At 38.5% G+C, this 24,226-nt stretch overlaps 2 protein-coding genes across 4 annotated transcripts in view; both read left to right on the top strand.

Annotated features, from left to right (window-relative positions):
- xylt2 (xylosyltransferase II) overlaps positions 1–4,682 on the top strand; it is a 29,060-nt gene extending 24,378 nt beyond the window's left edge. Inside the window, exon 11 of one of the 2 annotated variants that reach the window (XM_077211633.1) lies at positions 1,023–4,682. In XM_077211633.1, the coding sequence (XP_077067748.1) occupies positions 1,023–1,345 (323 nt within the window). In that variant the 3' untranslated portion in view covers positions 1,346–4,682. The remainder of the gene's footprint in view (positions 1–1,022) is intronic. The other variant, XM_077211632.1, reaches the window with a different exon arrangement.
- The window catches only part of LOC143721342 (ras-related protein Rab-37), a 39,231-nt gene continuing 17,859 nt past the window's right edge, over positions 2,855–24,226 (top strand). The window contains exons 1-2 of one of the 2 annotated variants that reach the window (XM_077211636.1): positions 2,855–5,153; positions 15,106–15,216. In XM_077211636.1, the coding sequence (XP_077067751.1) occupies positions 4,953–5,153; positions 15,106–15,216 (312 nt within the window). In that variant the 5' untranslated portion in view covers positions 2,855–4,952. Of the gene's footprint in view, positions 5,154–15,105; positions 15,217–18,797; positions 19,427–22,265; positions 22,377–24,226 lie in introns of those variants that run through there. The other variant, XM_077211637.1, reaches the window with a different exon arrangement.

The raw sequence follows: 24,226 nt of genomic DNA, 5'->3' as shown, positions 1-24,226 counted from the left end.
TAAAGGTGAGAAATTTAAAAAGCTCACAGAACAACGCCGTAAAATGTGGATTTTTAACGTAACGTTACGTCTGCGGTTTGGGAGGAGCAGAGTCTTAATGCCGTGTCTGCAGCGACGGTATGTTAGCTAGCCAACGTGTTTTTTTGTGTCTGTGTTTATATAGCATTAGGTTGTCGTTCATGGGGATCAGTGGGAATGGGACATTAAATGATCAAGGTAAATTAGACTCAATACGGACTCTCCGCAACGGTTTACTCAATAGACGTATTCTCCATGTTTACTTCCTGTCCTCCATCTGAATTCGCCCCGCCTTCCTGCGTCATCATAATCGTCATCATAAGGTAATTAGATCGTTATTTTGAGGACACTATCGTATACAATCCCAAAGGATTTTGTGAAACTGTGGCAGGTGGACCTTGTTCCTGCTATGAGGGTACGGGGGCAAGAGAAGATGCTCTAGGAATTTTTTCCTTGATTTATTTTTCCTGAAGAGAGATGCATTGGTGATAACGAAAGTAAAAGTGGCGCGCATTGTTGCGTTTTACCGTGAAATGAGAGTTCTGTGTCTTACATTAGTAATTTATATCTCGTCCCGCGACCAACCCACAATTAATTTGTTATTTTTTATAACTTGGCCTGTTTGAGCCGCAGATTATCTGCAGTATCCGCAAATGTAACCACTATCCGCGCATCACTATCGAACTTAGAGAAGGGACACAGGCCGGGAACCCGCAACAGCACCGTGTCGGTGGAAAAGGGAGCATGTGACTTTAGTCCATAGTTTTGTCGACAGCCGGAGGCGGCATGCCTCGTAATTCTCTGTGCAGGAAAAAATCCTGGTCCAGTCTGGACAGAACAAGAGCTTGGACAAGGAGTTGTGTAAAATGCTCTGATAGGAAGAGCCAGATCCTCCTAAATTGTTGTATATCTTGAGTATGATCAAGGTTATTGCATCCTGATTTATTCTGAATGAAAATAAATATTCATATACTTATCTTTCCCTCTCATTCCCTTCCCTTCAGAAGACCATGGCTGGGTACATGCGGGTCCTCCAGGTAATGTGTACTTGGAGCAAAGCTTCCAGCAGCTCGCCCACGTGTTGAAGCTGCCGCCCAGCGAGCCCGCCCTGCAGGAGGCGAAGAAGAAGACCTCGCTGGTGGGGAAGCCGCTGGAGGCCTGGGTGGACAGCTCTGTGGGGGCTTTCTGGGTCACTGGAGATATTTGCTCTGAGAAGACCTCCTCCTGTCCCTCCATTGGACTCTGCACCAAGACCTCTTGGAGCTCCTTGTCTCCTGACCCCAAATCAGAACTGGGACCAGTCAAAAGTGGCGGTCGTATTAGGTAGCCTTAAAAGCTCGAATAAATGGAGCAGAGCAGCAAAAGTCCTGAAGAACAGTCCGTAAGAGTGATGTTTACGAGTCGTGGTCTTTGAGACCATCCCATTACTAGTTGAGGCACCTCCTATTGAGGGTTTGAAACTGGTTGAGGGTGAATTTATGAGAGAAAACGTTTAAATTTGCACAAAAAGACTGCCAGACGTGGATATGTACGAGTCTTGCTTTTATAAATCAATGTTCTGATGTCGCCTAAATACGTTGTTACAAGGTTCGGAGTCTTAGCACATAGTTTACGGTGTGGGTTTATGAAACAAAGACCCAAATCTCAACAATTTTACATTTTTATTTTTTGTTAAAAGAAAAACTAAAAAACTGTGCACATTATTTTACTCTGTAAAACAGTGGCCAAAATTCGTATTTGAAGCTGTTGGAGGCAAGTTGCTGGAAACCTTTGGCTCTATTGCTATGCTTATTTTGAAGCATTAATATCAAAACTTCAGAAGCAAATTGAAGTGCACTTTACTGTAAAGCAGAGCTCCCTTCTGATTGGCTGAATCTGAGCAGAGGTGGCGGTCTGGCGGAGCTTGTAGGATCATCATGAATTTCTGCCAATGGAGCAATGCTATTGGTCGTTCACATGTTTCGGATGCAGCGTTGCATGGAATTATTGTATACAGCAACAAAATGAACACTAACGAAAGCCGTCAGTCAGGAAACAAGAATCTGAGTTTTATAAAACTGTGACTTTGTCTTTGTTTTGTCCTTTGAGTTGAAAAACACCCCATCTGGAGGATCTTGCTTCGTCTGTTACTGCAGTTTGCTCAGCCGCGCACAGATTGCAAAGTACGAAGATGTGGATATAAATATGTGAGACTGCCTGAACTGACCCTGCTGAACATCAGTCTGATATCTGTCACTCACTGGTCCTGTTACAGTATTTCACACTTAATTCTGGTCTTCCACCAGTTTGGTACTCAACTACGCATAATTTTTCACTATTTCTTGAACTGCAATTGGTGTAGTACAGCACAAGAGCTGGAGACTTAAGTTACGCTAGCTGCTGTTTTATACCACTTTTTTAAAGGAATATTTCAGCCAAAAATTACATTCATCCTTATGTCAATCTATATGACTTTCTTGTGGAACACAAAAGAAGACCTTAAAAATAATGTTAACATTGTTGAATGAACAAAAAAAATGACTTGTGTGCAATATTTCAAGTTATTTGCTGAAAATCTCTCCTTACTCCATATCTACAAAATTGCATTCGCACTTGTAGATATTCAAAGCTACTGCATTACGTTTAGTTACGTGACGCGAGAAACAAAATTTGACCTTTTTAAGCACATTTTCTGAAAATGCAAGTTTCCATCAACTTTCACACACCACCCATTTTCGTTAAAATGGTTTAATGGTTTTGAACCTACACAAAAGCAAGGTTCAATTTCAGTTTTAATGGAGGGTTAGCCATTTATAAAAGGGTTAGTTCACCCAAAAAATGAAAATGCTGTCAATATTTACTCCCCTTCATGTAATTTCAATCCATAAGACCTTCGTTCATCTTTGAAACACAAGTGAACAGTTTTAAAGAGGCCCTATTATGCCCTTTTTTGGGAACTACTAGAAAAGGTTTTCATGCTTGAATGTACAAAAAACACATTATATTTCTCATGTTCTCCGTAGTTGCAGTTCCTCTCCCCCAGTCTGTCAGTAACTCTCCGTTTAGTTCCTGTCTCTATGAAGCCCCTCCTTCTGAAAACACTGTGCTCTGATTCGTCAGCTGGATCAGTGTGTTGTGATTGGTCAACCGCTTCCAGAGTGTTTGCGAAATGTCCCGCACCTTAACATAACCGCAAGTTTTAACACACTACTAACCAATCAACCAGCTCCCGCCCCTTTATTTTGTGTATATGCCTTGGTCGAGAATTATTTAAATGAGGAATATTTTGTGACGTGATCATTCAAGACTACAATGGAGGCGTTTCAGGGAGTTCAGAAACAGGACACTGACATAGAGAATAACTCCCGCTGGAGGGACTTTGCAGACCTTTTTCATACTCAAATAGCAACTTTACACAGTAAAGAAAAAGCATGATAGGTCCTCTTTAATGAAACCTTCAAGGTTTCTGTTCTTTCATTGAAGGTACATTCAAACCACTTCTACATAGATAGTGTGCACCTACATACTCTCACTGATTTCTGGTATTCAGGAATCTCACACTTAAGCATGATCTTGAAAAATAAACGAAGACTTAAAGCTTCTGGAACAGTATCGTGAGGAGGTCATGACTCTCTCATGAACGCGCATCAGAGATCTATGGGGAAGTAAAGATATTTGCATCATAAAATTGGAACCACATGGATTACTTTTGCGATGCCTTTGGATTGTTGCCTTTTTTAGAAGATGTTTTCAAAATTTTGTTTCAATTGACTTTTAATGGAGGTTTTATCAAAAATATCTTCATCTGTGTTTCAAAGATGAATGGAAATCTTTGGAACAACATAGCTATGTGAAAGATTTGAAATATAGTGCACGAGTCATATGAACTGTATGGGGTCGTCTTGTCTTTATTTATTTTTTTTGGAGCCTGACAGCACCAGGATGTAAAACATCGGCTCATATACATTCTGCTTCCTTTTGCCTTCCACAGAAGAAAGTATTTCGGGTTTGGAAAATGAGGCTGAGTAAATGAAGGCTGAATTAACGTTTTGGGAGAACTGTCCCTTTAAATAACAAAATACAGTTGGAATTGGAAAAGATCCGTTTCTATTTAAATGTGTCATGGCTGGTTGCCACTTTTTTTAACCACCCACATTTGTCCATTACTTATTATGTGTCCTAATTTGCTTTCTCGCCTTCCAATGAAGACGTCACTAAGAAAAATAAGTCAAAACAAATGTGTCTTGTGCGACATGCTGCTTTCATTTTACTCATATCATGCTTCTTTTACGGTAGATTATAAGTGCCCCGTGTTTCAAAGGGGTTCTTTCAGGTTTTGATTTACTGATCAGAAAAATTTCTTTGTTGTACCTTTTTCTCACCGTGTACAAGCTTTGTGTGAAGCTTTTGTGGTATCAAGAGAAACAAGTGGAATGAGGATGTAAAGAATGAATGAATGCTATTTTTGTATTTAAAGTCCTATTTTAACCTGTCCGCGAGAGTTTGAGAGAATGCTACTTCAGCTTTTGTTTTACCTTCATCATCTTCAGTCTCACCGGGTCTCTGTGGGACGCAAACACCAGTCCTAAACTAAAAGTTGGGGACACGCTGAACCAGAGCCTTATTTTAGGGGTGATGGACAGCAACAGATGACACATGATGGCACAATAAAAATGTGAAATCAAGTCAGCCTTGTTTATTTGTTGTCTGGCAAAGTTTCACTTGGTACAATGCAAGCAAATACATTTTTAAAAGTTTCCTTGTTCAAAAGTTTCTATGCCGCAGGAATGACCCAGAACGTTTTGTCACAGTTTTGTACAACGTCCTGTACTGCACGCCACAGGAAGCACTACTGTTAAATATTTATCAGCGTAAACTTCATCAGGTTATAAGAGACTCTGGCGTGAGTCACGCATCAGAGACGGGACGAGATAAGAGACGCTGATTTCCTCTCAATGACTGTGAAAGATCTGCTGTTGAGGAGCTCCTCACACATGGAGCTGGAGATGGAGAGCTCTTCATACCTGGAGCCGGTGGAGCGGGGAGATCCCGCTGATCCTGACAGCGCTTACGGCTCCTCTCCAGTGGACACCGACACCGAGGAGGGACAGACCAGCTCACTCACACTCACATACAATGAGCAGCTCATGCATAAGGTGAACACTACCATCCCCATCTATCTATCTGTCTATGTCTGTTTATCTGTCTATCTATATCTGTTGATTCTGTTCTGTATCTATATGTCTGTCTATATCTATCTGTCTATCTGTTTGTCTATATATTTATTTATCTATATCTATTATGTTTGTTTGTCTGTCTATATCTGTCTGTTTGTTTGTTTGTTTATCTGCCTGTCTGTCTATCTATATCTATCCGTCTATCTATCCATCGATCTATCTATCGATTCAAATAGCTTTATTGCCATGGTGAAATAAATCTTTACATTCCCAAAGCATTAATAACACTATACAATTAAAAAAATGTAAAATAATAATAATTTAAAAAAAAAAACTTTACATAAATGAACATAGCAATTAAAATGTTTAATCTTCTAATATTTATATCAGTGTCTCTGGGTGTATAGTTGGTAGCTCTGTCCTGCATCTATGTATATATATATATATATATATCTATCTATCTATCTATCTATATATATATATATATATATATATATATATATATATATATATATATATGTCTGTCTATCTGTTAGTTTCTATTAAAAGCTGAATCAGTTGTGATTATGGCTCTCGGGCAGGAAGTCACACTCCCACAGTCTCACAGTCAGTGCCAGAGACTAAACCAGTACAACACTGGACACGACTGCATGATTTGCACACCGCCTTCAGTCCATGAGGTGTTGTACACATCCTGAGGGGTGACTGGCGCTGTGAGTGAGGTCGTGTTGTATATTGAACAAAACGTGACTTATGAACAAAAGTGACTTCAATATATCTGTGCGATCGATTTATTGGTGATGGGGGTTTTGTGGGATTCTTCATCTGTCGCATTGAGATCACCAACCAGGCCAACTACTTATATATAGGATTCCAGTTCAATCCTAAAACAGCCTGATGTGAATGAAGAACCTTTTAAAGTTACTTAAAGAAGTGTTTACTCTCTGGTTCTCTCTAAATAGATAGCCTACCAATAAATTGGTCTGAAGAACCTATAATGTAATATCATAAATGATTCAACACAAGAACCAGAATCAGGTTCTTCTTAAGAAGATGATTCCTTACTATACCTAGTAAAGAACAATTTTTAAGAATGTAAACCTCATATTGGGCTATTGTTTCCAAAACTTGAGGTTTACTGTGTTTACCAAATAGCTATCTACAGATGATTTGTTCCTTTTTTCAGCATTTACGTGGATGTGGTGAGGAAGGACGACAGGAAATGAGTTTATTAAAGAAACATTAGATTAGTTGCTCTGCGTGAGCATTAGTTGCTCTGTGTTGACTCTGTTTCATGTTGTTTTCTATTATTTAAACACTGCATGGCAAAATTTCACTAATCATGACACTCGGTCAAAACTGCTTAGAAAATGTTTTATGTAGTTATTCAATTAAACAGCAAAGTACACTGCAATGAGATTATTTTAGCTGAGATGATTAGCCATTAATCATCTCAGAATATCATCAAATTAGAATATCATATATTTAGAATATCATCAAAAAGATAATTTATTTCCGTAAGTCCATTCAAAAAGTGAAATTTGGATATTATATTCATTCATTACACACAGACTGATATATTTCAAGTGTTCATTCCATTAATTTTGATGATTATAACTGACAACTAATGAAAACCCCAAAATCAGTATCTCAGAAAATTAGAATATTGTGAAAAGGTTTAATATTGAAGACACCTGGTGCCACACTCTAATCAGCTAATTAACTCAAAACACCTGCAAAGGCCTTTAAATGGTCTCTCAGTCTAGTTCTGTAGGCTACACAATCATGGGGAAGACTGCTGACTTGACAGCTGTCCAAAAGACGATCATTGACATCTTGCACAAGGAGAGCAAGACACAAAAGGTCAATGGTAAATAGGCTGGATGTTCACAGAGCTCTGTGTCCAAGCACATTAATAGAGAGGCGAAGGGAAGGAAAAGATGTGGTAGAAAAAAGTGTACAAGCAATAGGGATAACCGCACCCTGGAGAGGAGTGTGAAACAAAACCCATTCAAAAATGTGGGGGAGATTTACAAATACCCCTTTTCCACCTAGGCAGAGCTGGTGCTGGTTCGGAGCCAGAACCTAGTTTCAAATCGGTTCTTTGTTTTTCGACCATCAAAGCACCAGCTCCGAACCAGTAAAAGTGGTTCTTAAGTACCACCAAATCATTGCTGGTCTAGAAGTAAGAACCGCTTACGTCAGCGGCTGGGGGCGGGGTTACCGTGACCAACAAGACAAACAGAAACTTGTGACCGCCATTTTTTAAATAGCAGCTAATCGTGCTAATAGCATCTCGATTGTAATCTCCGTTAATGCAAGTTACGGCGAGCTGCACGAACGTGCTGGATTCGCCGTGTTTGGATACCGATGTAGGTTTGCAAAGCCATGAGCATAAATAGTAATGCAACGACCGCCATTGTTGATGGAAGGCTTGTTCGAGATGCATCGGAGCGGCATGGACTGATCGGAGCTGCGGGAGTGTTTGGAGATCATACGACTCCTTCTGCTTTTGGATCGCTCTCGCAGTTCGAGATTCGCCTTGCCGAACCATCTCGAAGTAAGACTGGTGTGTTTGTGTGTGCCGCGCTAGCGTTGCTGGGCAACATGAGATGTATACAGTGACGTAAGATCTGGCTCTGTTATGGCTCTCTAGCCTGTGAAAAGGCAAACCGGTTCTTTGAAAGCTCGTCAGTCGAACCAACTCCGAACCGGCACTAGCTCTAGCTCTGAACCAGCACCTGGTTCTTGTTGGTGGAAAAGGGGTAAAAGAGTGGACTGCAGCTGGAGTCAGTGCTTCAAGAACCAGCACGCACATACTTATGCAAGACATGGGTTTCAGCTGTCGCATTCCTTGTGTCAAGCCACTCTTGAACAAGACACAGCGTCAGAAGCGTCTCGCCTGGGCTAAAGACAAAAAGGACTGCACTGCTGCTGAGCGGTCCAAAGTTATGTTCTCTGATGAAAGTAAATTTTGCATTTCCTTTGGAAACGAAGGTCCCAGAGTCTGGAGGAAGAGAGGAGAGGCACAGAATCCACGTTGCTTGAAGTCCAGTGTAAAGTTTCCACAGTTAGTGATGGTTTGGGGTGCCATGTCATCTGCTGGTGTTGGTCCACTGTGTTTTCTGAGATCCAAGGTCAACGCAGCCGTCTACCAGGAAGTTTTCGAGCACTTCATGCTTCCTGCTGCTGACCGACTTTATGAAGATGCAGATTTCATTTTCCAACAGGACTTGGCACCTGCACACATTGCCAAAGCTACCAGTACCTGGTTTAAGGACCATGGTATCCCTTCTCAATTGGCCAGCAAACTCGCCTGACCTTAACCCTATAGAAAATCTATGGGGTATTGTGAAGAGGAAGATGCGATACGCCAGACCAAACAATGCAGAAGAGCTGAAGGCCACTATCAGAGCAACCTGGGCTCTCATAACACCTGAGCAGTGCCACAGACTGATCGACTCCATGCCACGCCACATTGCTGCAATAATTCAGGCCAAAGGAGCCCCAACTAAGTTTTGAGTGCTGTACATGCTCATACTTTTCATGTTCATACTTTTCAGTTGGCCAACATTTCTAAAAAATCCTTTTTTTGTATTGGTCTTAAGTAATATTCTAATTTTCGCAGATACTGAATTTGGGATTTCCATTAGTTGTCAGTTTTAATCATCACAATTAAATGAAATAAACATATGAAATATATCAGTCTGTGTGTAATGAATGAATATAATATCCAAATTTCACTTTTTGAATGGAATTATTGAGGCTTCAAATGGTTCAAAATGATGCAGATTCCGAACTGGGGTTTGCAAACATGAACATATTTCTCCTATTTTAAAATCTCTGAACTGGTTGCCGGTGCGTCATAGAGTTGATTTAAAAATACGGTTGTTTGTTTTTAAATCCTTAAATGGCCTTGCACCTTCTTATTTATCTGAACTTTTAACTTTGAACGTACCTGTAAGGTATCAATGGTCCACAAGCAGCTATAATCTGTCCCAGCCACATGCACGGCTAAAGTGGAGAGGGGATTGTGCTTTTGCAGTTGTTGGTCCTAGGCTGTGGAATAGCCTCCCTGTATCCTTGAGATCCTTGTCCTCTGTACATGAGTTTAAATTTAAGTTAAAGTTGTATCTTCTTGACCGGGTTTTTCACTAAATCTCAACTATGGTTTTATTATATTATATTTTAATAGTATTCCTTTTATGTTTCCTGGACTCTTGCCTTGTAAAGCACAGTGGTCAACTTCTGTTGTGTTTATTTGTGCTATATAAAAAAATAAAATGAAATGAAATGAAATACTGAAATAAATCAACTTCCGATGATATTCTAATTATATGACCAGCACCTGTATTACAATGCTTTAGAACAAATATATTTAGGTAGGCCTAAATATTGCTGATTATTCCTATGAATTATATTGTGAACCCAAATCACTCATTTTTCAAGCTTTTAGGCCGTGTCACATTAATGAATATAAGTATCAGCGATATCTACAGAAGCAGAGACTTTGTTTGTGTAAATGCATGCGTTGCCATGGTAATAGCATCTCGTGTCCCCGTCACCTGCCTCGTGTGGTTTGTTCCGTTGTGTTCTTCCTTAATCAAGCATTTCAAAGCTGAATGAGTAATGAGGGATTTAAGGAATTTCAAGCATGGATGAGATTTGTATGAAATAATAATAAGAGTTTGGAAGCCTAGCTGTGGGCTCTGAGTTCGACACGATTCATTTCCTGAAATCATCCCGCAGGTATTCGTTTGTTTAGCCGTGTGAAACAATGCCATTTGACTCTCAAAAACTTCCTATATTCTAAACGATAACATTGTTTCTAAAACAATCATAAAAGATCTATTTAACACAGAAAGAGTCACCGAACATAATATTGTTGCTGCCTGTGGCATTGCAGGGATTGGATGAGATTAAAACAACTACCAATCTGCCCTCCAGCTGATAAATGCCATCGAACGTGTTTTTGCAAGCTCTGGCCGGATGTGGTAACCATGGAAACCAGTACAGGATGATGCCCACGTCCTCGGTCAGACCCCACAGAGATGTGGAGCTTTTATAGGGGGGCGAGTGTGAGACATGGGACAATTAAACCCTTGAAGGGCACTTCGGGAACAGGATGCCATTTGTAGGGACGTTCCCAACGAAAGTGAACAACCGATTCCCTTCACCATAGGGTGACCACCTGGTTATCGCTCTGTTGCAAGACAGTTGATTATGGTTATGCGGGACACGTGTGTGAGAGATAAATTTACTACTATTATACTGTGCAAATAATGCATTGCATTATTTGGAAAGCTCATTTGTCATCACGTTGGATGATAACTTTTAAATCGTCAATAAACTTTGTTAATTGTGACCGGTTCTGGTTTTAGAAGGTTTTAGTGATATAATGAACCTATTAAGTCTTCTAAATATAATGATCAGATCAGTTCATAACAGGCACGAATAATCAAATTTTATACTTACATAAATTTTCTTAAAGTCCCCTGTGTTGTGTTGTAACCCCTATAACACTTGTGATTAGACATGGCAGGAGAGTTGGAGTTAATGTAGGAACAGAATAATTCAAGTCTTTTTGTTTTGTTGTGATATATTACTCACATTTTCGTCATGCATTTCAGATTATTTTTATAAAAGTTTCATAGGTAAGAAATGTGTTTAATGCTTTATGTGTTTAATACTTATCTTATAAAGTTAAAGTCCCCCTGTGGTGAAAATCAAGCGTTTAATGTTGTTTATATGTCTATGTGGTGTTTTTAATAGGCGTTAAGACAAACCATTTACAAATTCATAAGTCGACACCATTGCTGAGTATTTTCTCCTTAAAACTGCAGTGAACCAAAGACAGTCTCAAAAACACGGTTTGAAATCGCTGGTGTTTCTGACGTCACAAACTACCTTGTAACCAATCAGATCAACGTGTGATCGTCAACCAGTGGATCTCTGAGCTGGTGTGAGTGAGTGGAGGCGGGGCTCATTTGCATATTCATAGAACCGCATATATTAAATGAGGCAAGGGTGTAGAGTTACATTCAAGGCATTAAGATTTTTTTTTCAAGCTAAAAAACGTTTAAATATGTAATTTTGGTGATCAAAGATTAGTTTTAAGGGATAAAATGATTGACTACAGGGGGACTTAAAAACAGACCAGGGACACACAGACTAGACACACAGACTACAGACACGCAGTATATAAAGCGTATTTAAAAACGTCATAATAAATGTATCATATTAACAGCAATAATAATATATTCCTGTTGTCGCCGCCTAGCTTTGTTGTGGTAACGTGAAGCTAATGAGGAAATTACGTGGTCCTTCTTTGTTCATCCCCTTACGCCTTTCACTCAGACACACAAAAAAAGAAGGCCGAATGAAAACAGCGGCTCAGCATTTAAAGATAATTTCAGATGATTGCCACCTCACTATTGGCTGACGCTGGTCATGTGATCACCATGACGCTTGCGTGTGATGCTGACGCAGGAGCCGGCCAATACTGAGCAGGCGTTCTGACGTATAACCAGGAAGCATTGTGGCTAGGGTCTTGGTGATTGTTAAAGTGTGTCTAAGTAGATTGTAGGGTGTTGGTCCTTTATAGGTGTTAACTATACTTCACTGGGTTGTTGCCAGGGTATTGCTATGCATATGTGAAGGTGTTCGGAGTGTTGCTAGGGGGGATTTGATGGTTGCTCAGTGTTCCTAGATGGGGTTTTGGGTGGTTGCTAGAGTGTTACTAGGTGTTTACTAAGGTGCTCCAGATGTTAGGGCATTTCTTTGTAGTGTGGATGTTAGGTTGGTTGCTAAAGCATTTATAAGGGGTTATGATTTACTGGGTGGTTGCCAGAATGCCACGGTGTTGCTATGCAGAATTGCAGATGTTCAGCTTCTCCAAATGTTACTAGGGAATTTCTAAGTTTTCTTGGGGTTGTGTGAATGTTTCTGAATCATTTGTATGATGTTAGTCATTTCTAGACTATAATGTACAGGCTATAATGTACTATTGCTTGCCATGGTGTTGCTATGCAGAGGTAAAGGTGTTCTGAGTGTTGCTAGGGCATTTCTAGGTGGTGGCTAAAGTGCTATTAGAGTGCCATTTCTAGATGATTGCTAGGGTGTTCCAGATAGAAAAGGGGGCGTTTCGGGCTGGTGGGCACTGTAGTAGCTATGATGTACTGGGTGGTTGCCAGGGTGTTGCTATGCATATGTAAAAACATTTCTGACATTTTCTAGGACATTTTTAGGTGGCTGCTAGATCATTCTTGGTGCTTTCAAGGCATATCTAGATGGTAACTAGGGTTTATTGCCATGTTGTTATGCTGTTTCTAGATGTTTTAGGTTGTTGCTAGGGCGTCTCCAAGTGGTTTCAAGAGTGTTCTGCTTATGGTTCTGGGTTGTTGAAGTGATTGCTAACTGGCCCGAGTCAAAAAAACCTACCCTCAGATCTCACAATCTATGATATTATTGTCTGTAAATATGACACGGGTCCTTTTATAAGTCTGGTATGTTTTTTGGCTTGCTTAGTTGGGGACATTTCATTTAATTTTCAACAATATTATTGATCTGCCTGCATTGACACTATTATATGAGAACTGAACTGAGCTGGACGATGACATCACGGTTTTCTCCAGAGTGGCTATATATATATATATATATATATATATATATATATATATATATATAAATTAACTAAATTAATAACTTTTTTACAACAAAAATGAAATATCACTGAGACGCTAATTTCTTCTGGAAACAAACTTTTTTGCATTATTTTCCTGATATCTCTGTAAAGCTGCTTTGAAACAATCTGTAGTGTAAAAAGCGCCATATAAATAAATGTGACATGACTTGACTTTTTTAACTACAACTCTCCTCAAAAAGCTGCGTGATTTCATAGGTTAAACCGCACGTATGAGCAACAGTCTAGTGATAGTATTAGTGATGCTTGCCTTTGAAAACAGCATCATCAAACACCCTGACTGATCTCTTGATGAGAAAGCTGTGAGTGAGCAGAGCTTCTTTCTGTCCCCCCCAACTAATTCTTGTTGATGCCAATAGCAGGTGACAACATGAAAGTGACTAATCTGTCTCTACAACACTAGCTATAATCATCTCTCCCGTCCTAAAGCTGAGGCTCGTTTTTCTTTACATTTAAATCACGCTACATAGATGAGAGAATGCAGCAAAAGGGAAATTAAGACATTTGATTATTATTCCCTGTGTTTGTTTATATATGTACTTTACACTGTGTTTTTAGCAGAAGGTTGTGAAAAAATATCTGAACCCTTTCGCTTATTTTGCTGTTTATGTTCAAATGTTTTCCATTGTAGTTGCATATCTAAGCACAGAAGAAATAATGTAATATGCAACAAAAATGCAATAGCCCCAAACAGAATTTAGACATACATTAAGGCCAATTCACTGTCCCGGTGAACACACTGATCCAGCAAAACCCTACAACCATGTTTGTTGGAGTTTGTTGTGGCAGTGTGAATTGGCCTTAGGGTGTGAACACACGACAACGATGTACTAAAAACTGAAAAGTTTATCGTTTTTTTCTTGCATACAGAAAAACAACGTTGTCAAAACGATCCCCATTCACACAGATCTGTGGAACCGACTAACGTCATTGTCGTGTAAATAAATAAACGGCCAAAATGCATAAAAAGTTTTCCATTTTAGTTAAAACCGTGTCGTGTAAAGAAACGGTCCCTCAGTTTGCAATTATGTTGTCTAAGGTGCCGATTACACAACTCCGTTTTCAACTAAAATGGAAAACCTTATAGCCTATGTGTTTTGGCCATTCATTTACACAACAACGGCGTTTTGGGGGGCCTCAAAACACAATTTTTTTAAAAAGTGTAGGCCTATCACAGTGCAAGTTTTTGAAAAGACACCGTTTTGAATTTGTGAAAACGGCGACGTCATACGCATGCATATGTGTCCAGTCAATAGGCATCGACTGGCCTGGCATTAATAATAATGCAGCGTTTTTGTGGATTAGTTTGAACAGGATCATTTTGACCAAGTTGTCATCTGTAGGCTATGTGAAAAACGCAAAGGAAAAACATTTCCGCTTTTAGTACATCGTTGTCGCATAAACTAAGTGGCATCTGTGGAATGGGGAAAAAACGCATTTTTCGAAAGTTGAACTGATTTTAACTGTTTTTTAGAACGCCGTATCATGCGCGAGACACTCCAAAAGACGCAAGACACGAGCGCAACGGTTATAAACGTCCGTCTAGTGCGTGTTTACATAGAAAAAACAATGAAATGGTAGCGCATTGGAATGGAAAAACGTAACGACCCCTTATACAGTAGGGGGGGCTTTTAGACATCTTGAATGAGTACAGAAACTCCTGATCAAAGCACAGGTGAAGAAGATGCAGAAACATATCATATGTTATCACGTGCACATGTAAAATAATGCGATCATTAACATTTAACAGCATATAAATCAAAACTGCCTAATATTAATAAATGAAATGTCGACCCAGGACGAGCTTTGGGACTGTGAAGCTTTGGGGGTGTTGATGGACTCGATCTACTCCATCTGTGTTTTCATCATCGTTCTGAATCCTATCTGGATGTACTCTTTGATTTTCTTCGTCTGCTTTTTTTTTTTTATGAAACTTACCCACATTCAAATGTTGATCATAAATTAATGCATGACGCTAGAATAAAACGGGTTTTGTTGTTTAAAAGCAGATGATCTGTTCTTTCTTTTATATATTGTGTGTTTAGATATGAATATCATGAATTCATACAACAAAATATTCTGGGGGCCATGAAAACTTTGAGAAAATGATCAAAAACGCTGGCAGGGAAAGAAGTATCTATGATCCACAAACGTTTGATAACCACAAAAGTGTCACAATACCTTTATCTTCATTCTGACCATCCCTCTGTTCCTGTCTGTCTGTTGCAGACTATACTAGTTGGAGACAGTGGAGTGGGGAAGACGTCTCTGTTAGTGCAGTTTGACCAGGGTAAATTCATCCCAGGATCCTTCACTGCTACTGTGGGCATCGGCTTCACGGTGAGTCTCTCAGCAGAAGGTCACACCTCGGGTTAGACACTCGGATGACATCACTTTACACTGCAAAATTAACAAACATCCTCAAAACGAGACGCAAAATGACATTGAATATTAAAACTTCACATCGCTGCATTTTTTATGCTTTAAACAAGACAAAAATGTTTGAAATCAAATATATATAACAATACTTTAATCATAATTTTCATTAAATAATATTTCAAATGTATTTTAATTTCATGTAATTTATATTAGGCACAATCTTAAAAAACATTTATAAAAAAAAAAGTTTTTTGTTATCATTTTACAATAGGGTTCATAAGTTAACATTAGTTAACTACATTAGTTAGCATGAACTATTAAACACCTGCACTTATACAGCATTTATTAATCTTTAATGTTAATTTCAACATTTGCTAATACTTTATTAAAATCTTGTTAACATTAGTTAATGCACTGTGAACTAACATGAACAAACAATGAACAGCTTTATTTTTTATTAACTAACGTTAACAAAGATGAACAAATACAGTAACAAATGTATTGCTCATTGTTAGTTCACTGTAAAAAAAATGATCGTTAACAGTAAAAGACTGTAAAAATGCTACAGTGCAAAACTGTTAATTGGTTAACAAAAAGTTTCCTTACTATATACGGTAAATAACTGTGATAGATCGTACATTTAATGTAATTTTACTGTAAAATACCGTTAAATTTACAGTTTTTGAAAGTGAAAAAGAAAACTCTCTCTCACTTTACAGTGAAAAAACGTAAAATGACATTCCCACAATTCCCTGCGTGACACTTCACATTTGAACTATTTTTGTTGAAATAACTGTTTCTTCATAGTTTTCTTCTGATAAGTTATGCACATTAGGGTGTTATGTTACATTTAATGTTGTTAAATTAATGTTTATTGCATTTTTAAAATTGCATGTGTGTTACCATGATGGTGTTTAATGTTTGTGCGAATGAGACTGTGCAACTTCTATATAGCACTTTCTGGTAGAATTATATTTCTTGTGGAAGAACTCCTTGTGATGAGCTTTGATAGATCATGTGACTCTCATCACTGCTGTGATGATTGTTGTTTGTCAGTGTATTACAATGTTACAAAACAGAAATTAATACTCCAATAGGTCCGTAAATTACTGTAACATTATATCAGATAATGAAATACGTTTTATTACTGTCAATTTTAAGTTAAATCTGTAAAACCAACAACGTTGCTACCGTATTTTTGACGGTAAAGTTCTGGTAACGACAGCTGCCGTTTTTTTTACCGTAAAAATTACGTATTATTTTTTACAGTGTAGTAAATAAATTAACTAATGGAACATTTTTGCAAAGTGTTAGGTTGTTGTTTTTTCAGAGCAATGCCTACTGTATTTCGGGTTCCCCAAATAATTAACCTTTCAGTGAGCAGTGAACATTTTAATAATCTACAAATCTTTTTTTCACACTATTAAGAACTTTTTGTGGAATGGAAAGATTCCGTGGTTCCTCGTGGAATTATAGGTGCCAATAAAGATCCTGCATTAAGTTTGTCTTTTAGATTTAATTCTTTGACTGTGATTTGAGTGAATTAAACGGTTTAATGTATTTTTTTATATATGGGACAAACAGCAAAGACCAATATTATAACAGAACTGCTGGGAAAGTAAGAAGGGAGCAGGACACACAACGTGCTTTTCCTCAAATAATATATAATATCATATTGTTGCACTTATATTTAGGCTATATTAAGTATAAATTTAGGGTTTTATGCAAGGGGAAAAATTATGATTTTCCCTAGCAATCATATAAGCTAAAATCAGAAACAGCTGACTTTTATTAGTAAAGTAAACACACATGTGTGTGTTCCCTCATCTTCCCCATATCTCTGAAAATGTTGATTGGCACAAATCAATGGCTTCCATGATGGCTTTGCCTGCTGGATTTGCTTTTCTGTCTTCTGTCATAACTCCCTGTAGAGAGCCGACGGGGTTTCTCAGCACACAGCGTCTGATTACAATAATATGATAATGATCATTTTACTGGGGGCTCTGATTATAATTACAGAGGGATCTGTCTGGCCTCGCTTGGATCATCACTGTTTGTTGTTTTTCATTATTTCTTTGCAGTGTGTGTGTGTGTGTGTGTGTGTGTGTGTGTGTGTGTGTGTGTGTGTGTGTGTGTGTGTGTGTGTGTGTGTGTGTGTGACAGGGTGTTTAATATGAGTGCATAACATTAAAAAATGGCAAATATTCCTGCATATCATAAGGGATCATAACAGGGGGGACTGGTAAACATCTGTAAAACTGTTAAACATCATCCAATAATAAAGTGCTGTGTTTTTACCTAAATAATATATATTTTTTATTAGGCCTATAACTTTGCTGTTTTATGTAGGCTATTTTATGAGATTCTGCCACTGGATGTCAGTCCACTTGTTGGTCAGTAGGGGGCGAACTAAACTTTTTTTTAAACGAAAATTAAATGAATTTGTAACACAAAGACTTGGTTTCACAAACAGGTCTTAGATTGAGCCAGGATTAGGTCTTAGTTCAATTAGGGCATTTAAGTATAGCTTTTATAAACGTGTCCTAGAAAGAAAGAAAGAAACATTACTGATGTGCATCTTCAGACAAAACAACGGCACATGTTTTATTAGACATATCTGTCAGTGCAAGTTGCCCTTAGTTAAAACAACTCAAACATGCATTTTAGCCTAGGACTAGGCTTAAACCTTGTCTATGAAACCGGGGGGTTTATGTTGTGGAAGTTTTAAAATACACCATTGGAATTATTTATATACCACTACTTAATTGATTTGGTCATGTTATCATAAAGCAACCTGCAGAGCAATTTGTTATTCAAAACTACAGTTTAGATTTTATATTATGTTCTGCATTCTGTCAAACCTCATCTGCATTGGCCGCAGGCGTCGCGACAAACCACAAATATTCGGCGAAACTCTCTCTCTCTCACTCTCTCACACTCTCTCTCTCTCTCACACACACACACACACACACACACACACACACACACACACACACACACACACACACACACACACACACACACACACAGAATAAAATGGTAGAATGGCCGTTGAAATTACAAAGTGGGTGGGGCTTGTAATATGCCTCTTACTCTAATTGGTCAGGGACGATGTTTCCAAACAATAATTCATATACTTGAACGCTTGAGATTGTATTTTCAACTCACAGAAGTTTATTAAATGTTCACAGTATTATTATTCAGACATACATTATGAATGTCCAGATCTTCTGGAGCACCATGCAAAGGCACTGTTGTCACGTGGTACGTGATACTTTTCACAGCACTGTGTAGGATGGACCAATCACAGTCATTTGTGAGGGCCTTTTTTATCATATAATGTTTTTGAGATCGCTTGGGTGGATTTTCATTTGTTTGTCCGTTTTCAATGAATGGAATCAATAGGTTTGAATGATTATAATTTATTGTGCGCAAATGCCAAAAATAAAGCCAAAAATCCCCTGAGATTTGAATGAGGTTGGATTGAGGATTTGGCTCTCGGGGCCCTGACGCGCCCCCTGCAGAAAGAATGGGTTTATGTCACACGACAAAACACGTTGGGAAGCGTTTGCACCTCAACAGACGCGACGCGACAAAAACCACAACGAATTAAAGCAACAAGCCGTGCGCTCGCGGCAGCTTACAATGGGCGCGTCTAGTTTTGTCACGTCGCTTAATGGTTGTCAGTGGTCGGTCTCCTCCTTTCAATCAGTGTGATCTCGCACCTGTCTGTGTGTGTGTGTGTGTGTTTGAGTGTGACCCACGAGAGCCTGTTGCTCATGTGTGTTTTGGAGCTGCTTCTTTGCAGTGCGCAACTCAGCTATAACGCTCATGTGTTTTGCGTCTTTGCGCGTTAACAATAATGAAGTGGACGCTTTTCGGATAAATGCATGTTTTGTGTTTCTTCATGCTCATTGATCTCCATCCTCATCCTCCGCCAGCATCTGATGAAGTTTGGGCGCGTTTTAGATGCACTATGTGATGCATTTGTGATATAGTCACCGCGGCGCGTCTCGAGAAGAACATCGAAAGCAAAACATCCTCGCTATCTGTTTCCGCGATGTCAATCAAAAAAGCAACATTGATGGAGAATGGGGTTCAAAACGGAACATCGAGAAATATGCTGGAGCGTTGCGCCTCGGTCAACGAGTATTTTGATGTCGCCTTCAAGGTGTGAGTTATTTTTTTATTGTCTGTATAATTCATTGTTGTTATCACGATTGTTGTGTCTGAAACAAGTGCCCTGTGTTAGTTGGCACCTGTGGCGCGCGTGCGTGCGTCTTCTCCTCTGAAATTACTTAGTTTTCAACAAGGCATGTTAACCGCCATGCAACTATCAGAATTCACTTTAAATGGCTGCAATCATGGATAATATACAGTTGTTTACTGTGTAATGGTAAAATATAGCAGCGGTTCTTTCAACTGGTTACTTTAGGACCAAACGCAGTAGCTTACTAAATTTGTATTGCACCAAAGTAACTTAAATTGTTCTTACAATTAACTGCGCAAAAATATTGACATAAAATAGTTGTTTTCTCCCTTTTAAAAGTTAAGCTATATACAGTATATCACCCATTTGTCTTTTCGTGCATAGTATCTGAGTAATGTGCATATTTGACTTTTACTCCCTGGAGGACAAATATTGAGCCAAGGAGGGAGTCAGTTTTACGCATTTAAAACCCCATTGATGTATTTTGAAGAGACTCAATGATATAAAACATCTCGTCTCTGGGGTTTACTGTTAAAAAAAAGTGTTGGTTTAAATTAAAGTAAGTTACCCGTTTGCCTTATAATTGAGTTAATTTAAATTAAAATTAATACACCAAAGGAGATTGGGTTAATAGAAACTAAAAATATTATGTTATGCAAATCACATTATCTAATTTGATATGATAAAAGATAAGTTGTGAAATCAAGAAAATATTTTTTTTTACAGTGAAAATTATGTATTTTAGTCCAATAAAATGAGCTATTTTGTAGTAAGGAGAGTACATAGATTAAAAATGATGAACAATTTTCAATGTCGGAGTTGAAAGTTTCTGAGAAATATTATGCAATACCACTAAAACACAATTGGGTAAACACTCATTTCACAATTTAAGTTTCCTGTTCGTTACAATGCATTTTCTCCTTTTAAAAGGAGGTGTTCCAGTCAAGGCAGAAATGACCCCATTTCAATACTTGTTTCTGGTTTTAGTGTGCATAATTGTCACTAACTGTTTTTACATGGACCTTAATAATTTCGGAGGCACCTTGTTTTGGACGTGAGAAGAGGCGTTTTTACTGCTTGAAAAATATAAGCAGCACGGCACAATGGTTCATGTGCTTGTCGTCTCTTAATTAGGACCCGAAATAGATAAATATATTGCTCTTTATAACAAAGAAAAAAAGCAATGTAGGAGAAAAGTTAGCATGTCAAAAAATAATTTATTGTTTGAAGCTTCCCAAATAGCATCCCAGACAGCAACATAGTATCGGCCCACATCTGGTACGCATTGAATCCACATGTACCAGATGTGGGCCGGATCTGGGTCGACACTATGTTGCTGTCTGAGATACATCATCTGGGCCAACTATGGCACACAATACATATACAGGCTTCATCTGAACCAACTATGGCACAGTTCTGGCAGGAGAAAAGGTCATATGGGCCGAATCTGGCCCACGTACATCAAGCCGGGTTTAACGTGAATTGTAGCTTGCTGTGTGTGGCCCAGATACGGCCCATATGACCTGTGCCGCTGCCAGAACTGTGCCATAGTTGGTCCAGATGAAGCCCGTATATGTATCGTATTGCCAGCCACACTTGAGTTATCAACGTCATTTTATGCAGGCTGTGGGCCACAAATGAGCCAGATGTCATTTGCTATCTGGGTTGTGACCAGTTCAGACTGTCAGTCAAAATCCGATTTTTGTGAATATCAGATTGAAATCCAGTCAGATTTATCTGGTGTGAACACCAAAAAAAATCACATGAAATACAAATCCGTTTCGAGCTACATCCTTATGTGTTTTGAATCCGATGCAAAGTCGCTGCAGAAACAAGTTTGTGTTGTTGCAAAGTGCCGAACAAGCAGAAAATTACAATATAACGGAGACTAGAGTTATCCAAAAAAAAAAAATTTGTTATGCTTTGCGCTCCGTTGAGCGGATTCGTAAGCGCATTGGCCATTGTGTTCACGCGCTCATCGGATATGTCTGTGATTGCCTACAATGATCAACGCACGGGAGCGTTTGAGAGCACACGGAAGTGTTTGATTTGAAAGTGTTTTAAAAAACGGGTGCGGGAACATTTGAATGGACCGTTACGCTCATATTTGTAAACCGATGGAGACAACAGCACGTAATAAAGCCACTCATATCAGCCGGCTACACACTCATGTTGTGAATAATACAACATCTGTATTGCAAACCCCCCTCCATGTTGCGGTTGCTGTTGTTTTTTTGGCGTTTACCTACCAATCCAGTGTCGTCATTGCCATAGAAACCAATGCAGATATTTTGGAAAACGCAAAGAGCAATATGGACACTCATCGCATTTGCGATACACAATGTGGACATCAATCATTTTAGATCGGATTCTAATCGGATACACAAATAATTGGATTTGGACTGACAGTAGTGTGAACATAGGGATATAAACGCGCACATTATAGCGTTCATGTAAACGCTACAATCGGATTCATCAATCAAAATGAATTAATTTGAATTCAATTCAAAAGGTGTCCATGTAAACGTAGCAGTTATTCTCAATTATTTGTTCCTGCCAAGCTCTCTTCTAAAACCTGTTAATTAGAGAAACCTTTCACAATCTTGATGGATTAAAAAGGTTTTGCCTCATTCCGCTCGGAAATGTATAATTTGATGGAAGTACAGTGGGTTGTGAACGTCATTTCATGTTGACTTTAACATGGTGTTGGTGAACAGTTAGAGCTCATTAAATCAAACCAGGATGTGTGTAATCAATGGGTTGCAGGCCTAACAGCTGTCTCTGACCCTGATGCCTTTAGGTGATGCTGCTGGGAGACTCGGCAGTGGGGAAGACCTGCGTCCTGGTGCGCTTTAAAGATGGTGCCTTTCTGGGAGGCAACTTCATTGCAACAGTGGGGATAGACTTTAGGGTGAGCCAGCAGTGGAAGGAGCTGGTTTGCTTCTCTTTTTCCAGCATTTTCATATTGTTTAAAGGGATCATATACATTTTTCTATACCTTAAATAACTGTGTTTGATGCATTGTAAGTGTCGGAGCTCAAAGCTTTTCTCTAGTCCAGAAAGAATATTTATTGAAACGAAGCTGAAAAAAAACGACACATTCTAAAAATCGTAGTATTCCTGATCTGATGTTCACAACGATTGTCCACATTTGCAGGTAGGCTAAAGGACACCTTCGGTGTTCAGAAAGTGATGAGGAAGGAGGATATATGCTGTTACAGCAAACGGTTGAAACCTATTCACATAAAGAACGAAAACTATATAAGCGCCCAGTCCAATGTGCAATCTCGTTCTGTTTCATTATAGGCATGCACTGCAGTTTTTGTTGCCTGACACTTTAAATGCTCTAGCTCTTTAAAGAAGGATGGATTCTGATTGGCTGACAATGTTTTTATCGTTCATCCACTGGAAAAGAATAGTTCTGAAAGTGATTTCCTGGATATGGTTCTTGTGTTTTTATTGTTATTGTTGTGGTGTGGAAGTTATGAAAACGCTATTTCCGAACGTTCAAAAGTTATCTTAATGGTTTTTAAAATGGTTTTCTTGGTTGTGCAACATTAAAGAGGATTAAGGGAACATTTTCATTTTATCAATTTGCTAATTTTATAGGAACATTACTTTTGAATTTTCTCTAAATGTTCTGAAACGAGTAGTAACGTTTAAAAAAAATTATTGAACATCAAAATAAAATATATCAGACTGAAAGCAAACCTCAACTAACCTAAAGTTAAAGATTCACAAAAATACTATTTGCAATTTTTACATGACGTATACATATTTTCCAAAACACACTTTTACTCTCAAATTGCCTGAAGATCATAAATCTAAACAAGTTGTGTTGCAAATTTAAGTTTGATATCTCAAAAAATGAGCTTTTTCAGTCCGGTGTTGTTTGGGCTCAGTACCAAATGTTTCCACTTTTCAGTCAAGATTGACCGAAATGCACCAGAGGGTTAAATAGATACTTCACCCAAAATTGAAAATTTTGTCATTTATTCACTGTTATGTTATTCCAAACCTATATGATGTCTTTATCTATGGAACGTAAAATAAGATATTTTGAGAAATGTCTTTGTTTTTGTCCATTCAATTGAAAAGTCAATGGGCACCAAAACTGTTTGGTTACCAATATTCTTCAAATATATTTCTATATTTGTGTTCCCAAAAATGGCTCCTCCAGTCTTCAGGGTCAGTGAGAGGGAGGAAAATATTCCTCAAAAAAATTAATATTACAAGTGGGCCTCAGGCAAAAGTTATTAAAATATAATTCTTGAAAATTATCCGTTTAACACTTAGTTTCAGCATCTAATCAAAAAGCTGTTCAGACACTCCATCATAAAGTGTGTGTGTGTGCGTGCGTGTGTGTGTGTGTGTGTGTTGACTGTCCATTGGTGTTTAACTGTGCAAATCTCTGTGGTCTTCTGAAGTGTTATTGGTCCACCAGCATCTCAAATCTGTGAAGTCTCTGCACTCCAGACGTCTTGGAGTGTCAGAATATAACAGGCCAATCTGATGCTCGTTCACGTTTCAGTCTGGCTAAATGATTAACCAGTCGCCCCGTGACATTTTGGGCCTTGAGCTGCTCCTGCCAGCACTTGTTGGGGAGTAAACGAGCTGTTTTTTTGGTTTAAACTTACCTGGGGTGTTTTCAAAGTTGGCATGAAATTAAATCTATTCAATTTATTCCAAATTTATTTATCCAGGTATATGTTTATTTTTCATACATATTTTGACCTGTTTTTTTTTTTAAATGTCAGACTT

This window comes from Siphateles boraxobius, unplaced genomic scaffold (genome assembly GCF_051911475.1).
Source record: "Siphateles boraxobius isolate OS27281-9 unplaced genomic scaffold, OSU_SipBor_1 66, whole genome shotgun sequence".
NCBI classification, from domain to species: Eukaryota; Metazoa; Chordata; class Actinopteri; order Cypriniformes; family Leuciscidae; genus Siphateles; species Siphateles boraxobius.
The sequence above is the reverse complement of the archived record's forward strand: the minus strand, read 5'-3'. Positions and strand labels throughout refer to the sequence as shown.